This window comes from Panicum virgatum, chromosome 8K, assembly GCF_016808335.1.
Source record: "Panicum virgatum strain AP13 chromosome 8K, P.virgatum_v5, whole genome shotgun sequence".
NCBI lineage: Eukaryota > Viridiplantae > Streptophyta > Magnoliopsida > Poales > Poaceae > Panicum > Panicum virgatum.
Window position 1 is genome coordinate 52,112,785 of NC_053143.1, and position 12,990 is coordinate 52,125,774.

General features: G+C 43.1%; 2 protein-coding genes across 5 annotated transcripts; both read right to left on the minus strand.

The window, feature by feature from the left end:
• Positions 1-304: 304 nt before the first annotated feature.
• LOC120645161 lies at positions 305-1,586 on the minus strand. 2 transcript variants are annotated; one of them, XM_039921928.1, is made up of 4 exons: positions 1,383-1,586; positions 1,185-1,295; positions 799-1,089; positions 305-706 (listed from the first exon to the last, which is right to left on the minus strand). In XM_039921928.1, exons 1-4 carry the CDS (start codon positions 1,473-1,475, stop codon positions 596-598), a joined length of 606 nt encoding a protein of 201 aa, XP_039777862.1. In that variant the 5' UTR covers positions 1,476-1,586; the 3' UTR covers positions 305-595. The 2 variants fall into 2 exon arrangements, with proteins under 2 accessions (XP_039777862.1, XP_039777861.1); XM_039921927.1 differs by having other exon boundaries at positions 799-1,110.
• Positions 1,587-1,955: 369 nt separating this feature from the next.
• On the minus strand, positions 1,956-12,085 carry LOC120645162. 3 transcript variants are annotated; one of them, XM_039921930.1, is made up of 14 exons: positions 11,737-12,085; positions 5,092-5,490; positions 4,319-4,999; positions 4,037-4,153; positions 3,590-3,935; positions 3,398-3,511; positions 3,178-3,296; positions 3,045-3,098; positions 2,878-2,949; positions 2,669-2,782; positions 2,444-2,574; positions 2,305-2,364; positions 2,140-2,218; positions 1,956-2,059 (listed from the first exon to the last, which is right to left on the minus strand). In XM_039921930.1, the coding sequence occupies exons 2-9, from the start codon at positions 5,452-5,454 to the stop codon at positions 2,944-2,946; spliced, it is 1,800 nt and encodes a 599-aa protein (XP_039777864.1). In that variant the 5' UTR covers positions 5,455-5,490; positions 11,737-12,085; the 3' UTR covers positions 1,956-2,059; positions 2,140-2,218; positions 2,305-2,364; positions 2,444-2,574; positions 2,669-2,782; positions 2,878-2,943. The 3 variants fall into 3 exon arrangements, with proteins under 3 accessions (XP_039777864.1, XP_039777865.1, XP_039777863.1); XM_039921931.1 differs by lacking the exon at positions 2,669-2,782; XM_039921929.1 differs by lacking the exons at positions 2,669-2,782; positions 2,878-2,949; positions 3,045-3,098.
• Positions 12,086-12,990: the final 905 nt, after the last annotated feature.

Here is a 12,990-nt window from a genome sequence, read left to right on the forward strand (position 1 = left end):
GGCTAGAGTCAGTTAAATCCAGATTTTAGTAAATGGACATCATAATTATCGGAACAAGGTGTTTTATATTTCATCTTGGACTTTTCCAATTAATGTAAGTCATAGCTATCTCTTTGCCATCGTTATTGTATAACAAGTTAGGTAGATACTAGGAAATAGACTATAATTATCAGATGAAGTTGAGAAGTAGTCATCAGATGAAGTTGAGAACTAAATATCAGTCAAAATTGACAAGTCACTTATAGTTATTGGTACCCGCAGGATGCATATTGGAGTAAACACACAGCATAGTTAACAGACTGAGTTAACAAGCACAGTGACTAAGTTATGGTAATTAGGCATCTTATTGCAGTAACTTATAATACAAGGTAGTAGATTGGTACAGAATCATGATAATTAACATTGAAAAATAGTATTTCCATGCCATAGATATGGGCATAGTATTCTAGAATTTTTTTATAGATAACTATAATTACTCCAATACAGTAACTGACAACCCTGGGACAACTCAGTCTTGTCCTAGTGGGAAAAAATTGATAACAGACTTGTTCACTTGCACACATATTTCGACGATAATTTGGAGGAGACAGGAGGGTCACAGACGAGGCTTGTATGCTTCTAGTCCAGCAGTGAGCTTCTTGATAGTGTCCAGTGGATGGTAGAGGCCGTAGAATAAGAGCTCAGACCTATACAGACGTCCGTTTGCCTACGTTTGAATTCGTGAAAAACAAAATCAGGACTTAGGATGTTGGAGGAAAAGTAAACCCATGGATATTTGGTAAAAATGGTAAGCCTTACCGTGAGGATGGGAACATGGAAAGATTCACCATTCCAAAGCTCCATGAACTTGATTGCAAAGAATCCACAATCGTTCTCGTGTGAGTGCATACATACGTCAATTATTGGGCGCTTGAATCGAGTAAACTGCTTGACTCTATAATCCGTGGCCAGCTGGAATAGGAGATTAAGCCTTCGAATGATCCGGTCACCGAGAACATTATGATAAATTGTGTGGTCTTCTGGACTAGAATCAAGTACATCTATCCGATCGTGAATGAAATTGATGCAGTAGACACTATAGTGGTCCTCCTCCATCACAGGCAAAAAGAACTGTATATGATAAAAAAATATTTTAGGTAGGAAAAAGTAATCACTATCATGTGAGGTTGTTTTGAGGTACTTACAAGCTTTACTTTGGTTGGGTCGACGTGCTCAATGTCACGCTGTAAAATGGCTAGGGCCGGTGGAGAATCCCACTGGGAAAAGTCCTCATCTTCCTCTATATTTACATATTCCTGCTATGCAATATAAAGGTTAGTACACAAGGATTATGTTATTGGCTGAGCACTGGAGTAGTTAAGGTGCCATTCGTGTGGACTCACCCCAATCTCTAGAGATAGGAAGACCCTGTATCCAGCACCCTCAGCCATGTGGATTGATTCATCATGGCTCAAGCAAGCAACAAAGTAGGACATGAATTTGGTTGAAAGCCATTCGTCATCAACGAACGATTTGAATGTTTCTTCTCCATTGAATTCTTTCAGACCGTAGCGGATGAACACATCACCGGTAAAGCAATGATTGTAAGTTTAAGCTGGTTGCATATAATGTTTAGGAGTTATTTCGTAAACAATACCTTAAACACTTTAGGCGAGGGTGGAACTTCTTCCTTACAAGTGCTTTTGACATAGGAACTTTTGCTCGTTGTGGATCACCTTTAAAAGGTGACACGTACATGGCTGGGCGTTTGGTAAGGCATTGTGGTCTAGGAACAATTGATGGACGCTAGATGGGCTCGTTTTGAGTGCAAGGATGGAAAAGAACAACAGGGCCTAGGGGGTCGTCAGTTGCCATATCAGTTGCTTCCATCTGCCAACATTTGAGTAAATGTTATGACATAAACGAAATGCACCAAAAATGTATATAAATTACAGTGGGAGGTTAAGTTGTGCAACCTGATATGGTTCTGTATCGTCGGTGTCCAAAACAACACCTGGTGTTCGTATAGTCACACTGTAGTTTGAGGTTGCAGCATCAGCATTATGATGGCTTCCTGCAACTGACATGAGTAGAATACATGTGAAATGTGGGAAATATATGCGAAATGTGGGACAAACAAGTTAAGAAGAAATTACGTACTGCCAGCAATGTCTGGGCCAGTAGCTCCTTCAGCTGCAATAGGAGGCATGAGTTGATCAATGGTTACATTTATGGGAACCTGCATTTGTCAAATAAAATCTGTGTAAGATATTTAATAGATTGTGGTAAATGTTAGAAGTGTTCATTGTAAACATCAAATGTCACCTGAGAACAGATAGGTGAAGGTTCGTCTTCAATTTCCTTATCATCCTGTATATTGTGATTCTTTTGGAGGGGGCAAGGAGGAATTAGGGAAAAATCATGAAAGTGACAACCAAAAAAGTAATCAGGTTAAGTGAATTACATCAGAACGAGGGAAACTATCGTCATTGCTATTGTGCTACGCTACAGGGATTGGAATCCCTGATTCTAGGGCCATGTGTTGTTCCAACTGCATAGGTGTGGCGTGGTTGATGTCTTGGTTGGTGTGGTCACCTGAAGCACAGAATATGTATTAGTGAATCTGTAGTATTTAAGGTGCCTTTATGATTGTGTGGGACTGGCAAGTTTGATTTGAAAAGGGAATTACCAGAATGCAATTCATTTGCCCTTGTTTCTAATTGAATTGGCATGTCAAACTCATGTTCAAATCCCATATTGTGCCCAGTGTGAGTATCATGCATATAAACATCACCGGCTTGAGCTTCATACAATAAGTAAAGGAGAGAAAGAAATGTTTTAAGAAATAAGCAAATTTTAGTTGAAATGTTGAAGAAAGGGGTTAAGAAGAATACATACTAGTAATTGGCAAGGCTGCTGTTGTGTCTCCTTCAGCCACGTCAGGAGGTAGTACATGATCACTAGTCAGACCTATGTGAACATGCACCTGTGGAATTCAAATGGTAAGATAGGCCACAGAGTGCGGTAAATAGTACAGTTGTTTACTGAAAAAACCGTACCCTAACTTGAGAGGAAACTAGTGAAGGTTCACCTTCCATGTCCTTATCACAATGTACATTCTGATGAGAGAAGGGGAAAATTTAGGAGCGAAGTTAAGAATGCGACCATAAAAGCAAGAAATTAGTTTTATTTACTTACATCAGTCTGAGGGAAAGTTTCATCATGGGTATGGTGCAGAGTTGCATGGTTTGGCAGATCTGGTTCTCGTGCCCCGTTTTGTGCAAACTGCAAAGGCTTATCCTGATTAGGGTGGCCACCTGAAACGCAGGATATAAATGAGGGGAAGTGGCATATGTCAGATGCGTTCTTTAATTTGTGCAAATGATAACTAACATTCGATGTCGGGAATCGGGATTACCAGAATGCAACTCATTTTCCCTTGTTTCAGATGGAACCTCTTTGTCAAATACATGTTCAGATCCCATGTTATGACCATTATGGCTACCATGCATGCTGACATCATTGGCTTGAGCTTCATACATGGAATGGAAAAAATGAATAAACAAAGATATTTAATGAAGATGACAATGAGCTGGACTCATCCCAGTACCTGTATCAGAAGTGTTGGGTTGATGATGATGATCTTGACCAATGTTGCCATGTGCCTTGTCCTGCAAAATTGCCCGCAGATTTTGTATAACTTCCTGGTGTGCATTCTGTAACATCAGTTGCCCCGTGTTCATATAGCTTGACGCTTTCTTGGATTTGGCATCAAACTTTGCCAGAGCTGCCCTTGCCTCCGACTGCCTTGTCCTGCTATCAATCTGATCAACAAATCCACCCAGTTCTGCGAGTATACTTGGGAAATAAGATGCAGCCAATGGTTCATTGTTTGCTGGCACATCTGAAAATGGGTGATGGCTCGTATAGTAGCAAGTATTGTTGCTACTCTTAAGCTGCACACGGCAAAAGTGGAGTGAAACAGTGGCATTACAAAACAACATGGATACAGGGAAAAAATTTAAAAAATGTACAGAAACTGAGTAATAGAACTCACCAGTAATAGCCCAAACGTAGCCTTCCCTTGTTGGTCCTTGGTCCTATCAGCAGAAGTGATCTTTTGTATAACATTTTGATCGAAGTACTTTGCACGAGGAGTGTTCATGTGTTCGATCTGGTGTTTGCATTGTAGGTTATCCAAATACAATCTATAATGAAAATTTTAAAAATATTTACTGGAAAAGTGTAGCACTGAATTGTTATAGTAATTGAAGAACAACCCAGTAATTGATTGACTAAAGTCACTGCAGACTTATGGATGACACAATGGTATACTCACAATCAATAATATAGCACATCCAGGGAGCGATGGTGTCCCTTTCTTTGTCTTGTCAATATGATATGCATGAGCAGCATGTCTAAGGTCATCCACAACCGCCTTGCACCAGTTCATATCCGATAAACGAGACAAGTCCCTAGTCAGGTAAATATCCTTGCATCTGATGTTGTTATCTATGCTAGGAAACAGGAGCTTGTTAGAAGCAATGATAAAGAAAAATCTTATTGCCGTTTCATCATCAATCAAATTAGAGCACAGCTCTAAATCATCCTTCAAGATCTTTTGGAGATGGCTCGCGTGAAGGTCATGGGATTCTTCAAGACCCAACATAATCTTGAGTTTGGACAGAGCCTTGGATGCATGGTTGTTTGTTTGTAGAGGTAGATCTTCATCACTATCTAGTATGCCGAGCACTTGCTTCACGGCAAAGGGAGTCACATGGATTCCCCTATTTTTGCCAAGTTCGATTACCATGCTGTTGGGGTCTAGCCTGTCGAACAAGAACTTCAATAGTTCTCTGCTTCCTATCCTCTCTGCAGATATACCAAGGAGGCCACCAAAACCCATCTCTATGATCTTTATACGCTGGTTGAGGGTCAAGTTGTCAACAAATTTGTTGAATGTCGAAGGGGCGCAGTGAACTGTTGGAGCATGAGCATACTTTACTAGAGTCTTGGTAGTCTGGCCAACAAAGATAGAAAACTGGTTCAAAAACATGTGATCACAATGATACGAAAAGCACCTAAATGAGGAACTAGATTACTATGTTATACCTTCGCAGTTGCATTGGCTGCTACATTTGCATTGGTGCATTGTTTCTTGAGCACACGACGCCATGGCGGGGGTTCCATGAAGGCATCATCATCATCATCACTTTCATGGAGATCCCTGCCAGTGCTAGGTCCAGCGTGAGATTGGTGCACACTCCTGGTTGGAGGCATGTTCTTGGTTTTCACCATATTAGCATCACAAGGAACTTGTGGTTGAGGTCGTGCTGATGGTTGTGGCTGCCGAGCAGCATCGGCGGGTGGCCGTCCAGCACTAGTGACGGAACTTACATCGATGGACCAAATCCCTTGTGACGTTTCTACTGAGAATGATTTTAGTCTCCCATGCATTTGCTGAGGGGGCCTCATCTCCTTCAGAAAAGGAGGTAAACAACTACTCGGGTCCTGAAACAGGAACGCACGGTTAATGTAAAAAAGTATCGCAGCTCATTGAGAATTTACTGAAAAATTGGTGGTCATCGATAATTTACACAGAGCTCTGATGTATGTTAAACTTACTAAAATTCCCAGCAAAAAATAATTTAGAAATTTACTATGTGGTGTGTTTAGTGTGAAGGGTCGATGATGTTTGTTTGATCTCTTCCGGGCCAGTCCAACGACTGGGCCAACTTTGACACGCGTCCTGATCGGGGACGCCCAGCCCAAGATGAGGCTGGTGGGCCCCCGTCACGTAGCCCTATAAAGTGGAGGTGGGGATTAGAGGTTCTGGTCACGAGGTTCGTCGCCGTCACAGTGTCCCACCGTCCTAACCCTAGTCCGATCGAGAGGGAGGCGCTGAAACGACGGGAAGCCATCACCAACGCCACCGCGAGCCCGTCGCCCCTACACCACGCTGTCAACGCCCTCGACTTCGAACCCCTCCGGCTCATCCACGACTCCGCCGCCGGCATTCTGGACATCGCCGTCGGGTTCGTCTTCGACCATTGATGGTATGTTCTTCAAGAACCAGAGAATACTCCCACTGATATACTCCTAGGCGATCTAAAGATTCTAACAATGGTATCAAGAGCCGATCTAGCGAAGTAGATCATTTTTGGGGAAGGATCCGAACTCGGATCGAAAGAATGAAAGAAAGGTTAAAGAAAGGAAGGGATTTGGTTCGACGAACCCTAACCAGATCGCAAGAACATAATCAATCCGATCCCAAATCGGAAGGAGAAAAGAAAAGATGAATCAAAAGAATTCGATCTCGAATCAAACAAGAAAGTTCGAACCCTAACCCTAGCTGTGAAAGGGGTTGGCAGCCGCTCACCTGGTCCCGCCATGCCCATCACCGCCGTTGCGCGGGACAGCCTCGAGCCGCCGCCCGCCGGGGCGCGTCACAGAGACGAGCCGCCGCTCTCCGCCGGGACGCCGGAGGTGCGCTCGTGCGGGCACCAAAGGGCACCACCGAGGTGCCGCTCGACGGCGCCGCACGCGTGCACCAGCGAGGGGTGCCATGGCGGCGCCGCCATCTCTTGTGCTCGTCCGGACTCGCCGGCCGCGGCTGCTGAGGTGTGCTGCATGAAGGGAAAGAAGGAAGGCTCGGGTCACCGACCGGTCACGGCGGTGGACCGAGCAGCACATGCGTGCGGTGCGCCCCGGCCATGGTTGCTCGGTCCCGCGGTGGCCAGTGCGCACGGCACGGCGGGATGAGCGCCGGTGGCGGCGCCAGCACGAGAGAGAGGGGAGAGAAGAAATGAAATTAGGGTTAGGGCGGCGGCCGGCGGGGGTTTTGTTCTCGCGAAACATACGGATTGCCGTCCGATCGGATCCGGCGGCCAGGGGCGCTCGGACCCAAGCAAGCTGGGCCACTGGCCCAGACGCATGCCGGAGCGGGCTGAGCTGCTAGCTGGGCCATAGGCCACCGGGAGTAGGCGAGCTAGGCCACCGGCCCGCGCGCGCAAGAGAGGCCCAGGCGGTTGCTGCAGAGCGGGCCAAGCGCCTGCTGGGCTGCGCAAAGGCGCTTGCAGAGCTGGGCCGTGCTAGCGAAATGAGCAAAGTGAGCCGAGCCGAGTGGCTGCTGGGTTGCTGAGGCGACACAAGCTCGCCTGCAAGCAAAGTGTTTAGTTTTTCTATTTCAGAAGTTTTTTTTCCAGTGACTATTGTATAGTTTTATCTCTATTCAATTTTGATCCAACGAGATAAATTGTTTAGAGAGTAAATGAGTGTAAAGATTCTCCTTAATAAATGATTTTGTAAAGTTTCCGCTGCAAAGTAAAAGTTTTGTCCTCCATTTAAATTGGAACCAACATGAAAATTTAAATAGAGGAGTAGAAAGATATTGGTTTAAAGTTAAATTATGGTATTGTTATTTTCTAACCAACATTGATGATAACAATATTATGGTTTTGTTATGAGTTTAAAGTTCAAGATTGAATCTCTGACAAATTTTGCATCGAAGTGATAAATTTTCAGAGAATAGAGAGACAAATAATTGCTTTTGAAAGAAAGAAAAGTTTTTCGCTGCAATAAAGAAAGAAAAGCTCAGATGAGTTTTTTCCCTGTGGGAAAAAGCTGCCTTAGAAGATTAAGGTGAAGAAAGCTTCCGCTGTTATAAGTCAAAGATTGTTTTTGGCATTATTTTGCCATTGTAAAGTGTCAAGTCGAGCATTATTTTTCTCTTAAAAGAAAAGAAATTTAAAGTTTATTATGATGTTGTCATTTTCTGACCAAAGTTGATGATGGCAATATTATAATTTTTTGTTCTAGTCATGTGTTCTATTTCTGCCCAACGGTGATATAGAATTGAAAGTAAAGGAAAGTTGTATGTTTTAATTTTGACCAACGTTAAATTAAGACACGCAATTCTTCCCAAGTAGAGAGAAATTAATAGATAAAACTTGATTCCGATCAACGCTACAGATAAAGTTTTGAGCTGCTCAGTTGCATTATTGAGATTAAGAAAGAAAGAGCCTATGTCATTCTGACTTTTTGGGTGATATGGAAAAGAGATGCAACTGTTTCCGAAAAGTTTTTGGTTTCTCTCACTAAAGTTTTACTGATATTGTAATTCGTTAAATTTTCTGATTAAATTGGAGCCAACGGGAAGATTTAATCAGAAAATAAAGTATATATGCATGTTTTAGTCATTGTGACCAAAGTTTCTTCGTCCTTCAACAACAGTAAAGATAATGGTTGAAATGAGTTTGATGCATATTCAGTTTGACCAACGTTGAATTAAACATGTGTTACCAATACATTTAAAGTTTTATACCGCATGTCGGGAAAGTTTTTGGCACTTGTGTCACTTATATCCTACATGACAGGAAAAGTTGTGATGGCCCATATGCTACTTGAGTATCACATAAAAGTAAAGAAGTCTGGGGGAGCTTTTAAAGTTATCCCAGCAATTCTCATGCACTATTGTTGGACAGTGACTTGAAAAGAATCGAAGGATAAAAAGAAAGTTGTATGCGAACCAAGATTGCAAGCATGACTTGCAAAAGTATAGCAAAATGAAGAACTTGATGAGTTCTTGAAAGTGCAACAAATCAAGAACTATGAGGAGCTCTTGAAAAGGAACAAGAAAATAGTACTCCCATTATTTTGTATGACTTGGTCATATGAATAAAGTTCTAGTAATGAAAGGCTACTCGTTCACAAGTGTTAAAAATAGTTTCGAAATTATGACAATAAAGTTTGTGCCATATTTCGAGGGGGAGAAAGATTAGAAAGACAAGAAAGATTCAGATTTAGAGAGAATTTCCCCGCAAAGTAAAATGCGATGCATTTTTTAAAGCAAGAATGATCTATTAAAGAAGAATATGACCGAAAAGGGAGTACAACGGTCATAACAGGGATACTCCAATTACAAAAACAAGTAAATTTCTCTAGTTTTCAGCTCCAAATAGGACGAAAAGATAGTTAAGCCTCAAATCAACTGAAAAGAAAAGGTGGTGCTTGAAGCACCCTATGAGGCTTGTAAAGACTGAACCGAGGCTTGTAAAGACTGAACCCAAACACAAGCTCGAAGATATTCCATCTTTACAATAGATGGGATAATCTGGGGGAGTAAGTATGCCAAGAACTAAGGCTTGAAGAGAAGTAAGACTGTATGTTCACTCCTATGATTCAAGCACTACAATTGTCTCATCATATGTTGAGGCATTGAATGAATGATAGAAATTGAGGTGTCTCATTCATCGAGGTGGTAAGAAGCCATAAAAGATGTCATGAGACTTAGAAATTTTAAATTTATTTTGAAACATAGAATAAGTTCCTAACGGAGCCAAGACAGTAGGCTATAATGGGTCTACAAGATTAAATATGACTTCAGAGGGAACATGGAAAGTCATTAAGCACGACTTGTGGCCAAAAGATTTATGCAAAGACGAAGGATAAGTTCTAACGAGACATTTTGTACAATCTCATGAAAGGATTCTTTTAGAATCATAGTGACATTGGTGCATGCTACTTTTAGAATTGCATTAGATAGATGTTGGTGAAATATCTTCCAATGAAGATTTGTACAAGAAAGTGTATATACATGACATAACTAAATGATTTTTGTTGTGGAAAGAAAAGAACATCCGAATACCATCTGCAGAATAGTGGTATCTAAAGTTTTATGAGAACAAAGAAACTTTTGGGTTTTATGTAAAGGTCAAGATGACAAATTGCAAATATGCAGAGTTCAAAGATGGGAAATTTCTTTTCCCACAAAGTTCAAAGAAGGTTATTTTGACCTCTAGTTTTGATAAGAATAATCTCGGTGAAGAGTCATTCGCTCTAGGAAAGGAAATTCACCGGGATAAAAGAAAAGGGGGTATCAGGACAATCGCAGAGAGCATACTTAGAAAAGAGTTCTAAAAGATATATAGTATGTATGCGAGTAAGCCTACTCCTGTCCTATTATCAAGGGTAATAGTTTTGAAATTTTCAGGATTCCAGGAACCATTATAGGATCGATCAAAAGAAAAAAATTCCATGTGCTTGAGCTGTTGGATGCAAAATTAGTGCTAAAAAGAATTTACCCTGACATAGCGCAAGTATCCGGGACATTTTGGTAGAAGTCCAGTCCAGCAATAGATCACTGGAATGGAGTTATAGAATGTTTTTGCAATTTTGCAAAGTATTGTCAGCCTCATGCTAAGTAAGAAAGGAACATGTACTCTCAAAAGGTTGTGAGTAAAAAGAATTAAGTTTTGGCGAGATGTTTAGTGAAGCCCACAGTAGTAGCTAACACTCGCGCTTGGAGTTTTATTGTGGAAAAGCTCCAAAGCAAAATAGTTGTGATATCATGGGTCGTGTACCCAAAGTTTAGCATGATATGAGGCTACAAGACAGGCAAAATGGTTGAGGAAACCTTTACCCGGAATTGATAATGGTAGACAACAACAATATACCATTCGAATATTTTCACTCCTATGGCAACATGTCAAGTGTGCTGCCGAACACTTTGACGGATGAGTTATATGTTGTAAAGGAGAAAATCCAGAATCATATGAAAGTATTGAGCATCAAAGTATCAAGCAAGTGCTTGCGGATCCGCTTACTAAAGGTCTACCGCCCAAGTCGACATGGGTTTTACAGGAGACCTATGATTTCTGGATTACTAAAGGGCCCAAAGAAAAATTAAGGTCTTGTTTCAATACAGAAAGGTGTATTGTGACTGTTAGTCTGGCAGTGAATAATAACTGTCATGACAAAGCACGCCATACATACCAATCTGCAATGGGATGAGGACCAAGAGCAAAACAAGTAAAGAAAAAGTAAAAAGTTAAGTCTAAGTTGAATAGTTTAAAGTACAAAGGTGAGATCAAGGGGGAGAATGTTAGCTTGATCTCTTCCGGGCCAATCCAACGACTGGGCCAACTTTGACTCGCATCCTGATCAGGGACGCCCAGCCCAAGATGAGGCTGGTGGGCCCCCGTCGCGTAGCCCTATAAAGTGGAGGTGGGGATTAGAGGCTCTGGTCACGAGGTTCGTCGCCGCCACAGTGTCCCACCGTCCTAACCCTAGTCCGATCGAGAGGGAGGCGCTGAAGCGACGGGAAGCCGCCACCAGCGCCACCGCGAGCCTGTCGCCCCTGCGCCACGCTGTCAACACCCTCGACTTCGAACCCTCCGGCTCGTCCACGACTCCGCCGTCGGCGTTCTGGACATCGCCGTCGGATTCGTCTTCGACCATTGATGGTATGTTCTTCAAGAACCAGAGAATACTCCCACTGATCTACTCCTAGACGATCTAAAGATTCTAACAGATGAACATATAGTAAAATTACAAAGTATTGTGTGAGATGATCTTGCAAGAACATATGAAAATAAATTAGTAAATAAGGTAAAATACTGAAGAGTAAATGAATACAATGGAATCGGCTGCTAGTCTAGATGGATTTTTCAAAATATGATTTAGTAGAAATAAAATTCCTGATAACTAATCAGCAATTCAGCATGAGTCCGTGAGAATCCATATATGCAGGTGCAGTAAAATAATTAAGAAATATGCAGTCTGGTATTTTTCCTATAAGATTGGTGAATTATTGAAAAGTACAGAACGTGTGTACCTAAAATAAATCCAGGATGATACACGACTAATGAGAGAATTAAAAAAGTCCAAAAACTAATGGGCGTACGTGTGGCAAATTCCAAAACAAGGGGCGCCATTCGTCAGATTAAATGTGGGAGGCTGAATTACGTGAATGCTTACCTCAGGGTCCCTCTCCTAGCTTGGATTTGGATCGCCGGGTCACCCTAGCAGGCACGCCGGTGGAATCTCTAGACGGATTGCACAGGCCAGCATGGGGGGTGGAGGGTGGGGGTCTCAGGTGGGGGAACTGCAGGGATGCAGTTGGAATTCACCAGCGTCGTCGCCGGTGGAGGATTGGGGCGTCTCCAGCGGCAACGAAGCGAGGTTCCAGCAGGGAGAAGATGGTGGGGGATGAATTGGAGTTTTGTCTGGTGAAATTGGCAAGCCATTGAGGAAGCTGCGGCAATCAGGGGATCTCGGGCAGCAATGGCAGAGCGGCGGTGTCTCCGGTGGGTTGCGCATCGTGCTTCCTGCCCGGCGAAGAATCAGGGTATCAGTAGGAATCGCTTTTTCTGTAACTATTGATTGATCGGTGTGAGTGAGCCGTCAAGGTTGGGGGCTCGATCGAGAGAGCCGAGCCGTGCTGCTGGAGCTGTGAGCGGTGGCGTGCACGGATGATAGAGCTCGAATCAGCGGATTGAAACTTAGCCGGCTACAGAGTAAGACATATATCTATATATATAAGGCACGATCGAGTACGTTCTATCGACAACCAAGCAGGCCGGGTACTATTCATCATCGGCCCGTGGCGCTCCCACGCCGCAAGAACTCGCCGCCGGCCGCCCTCGTCGTCCTCGTCGCCGTCCTGGTTGCGGCCACAGGTATGCATCGGAAGACATACTATACTATGCTACTACATATTAGTCATGTTCATCATGTAGCTCACCGAGTCACCGGCAGGTGTGTGTGTGACATCCATGGTTAACCTTACCGTTGGGAACCGGTCCGGTTTGACCGGTTACCGGTCAAACCGGTCCGGACCGGTTCCGGTTCCGACCGGTTCCCAACCGGTCCAAATTCAAATTTTGAATTTGAATTCAAAAAAATGAAAAATTCCCAAAAAATTCCTAAAAATATTTCAAGGTGTGATGAATCTAATGGTGTAAAATTTTCTCAAAAATTCGTTCATTTAGTATGGTTTGCGGAATTTAGAAGTTAAATCAAAAAAGAAAAAGAAAAAAAACGACGGCCCATTAAGGCCCATCGCGCGGCACAGCGTATTTAACCTATCCACAACCATCCCGCAGCCTCACCAGCCACTCGTCCGCTCCTCTCGCCCCCTAGGAAGCCCTGTCCGCCGCCCGCATACGCCGTCCGCCGCCCTGACCCGGCCAGCCGGCTCCTGAGAGCGGCTAACCGGCCCCCGCACCGGTA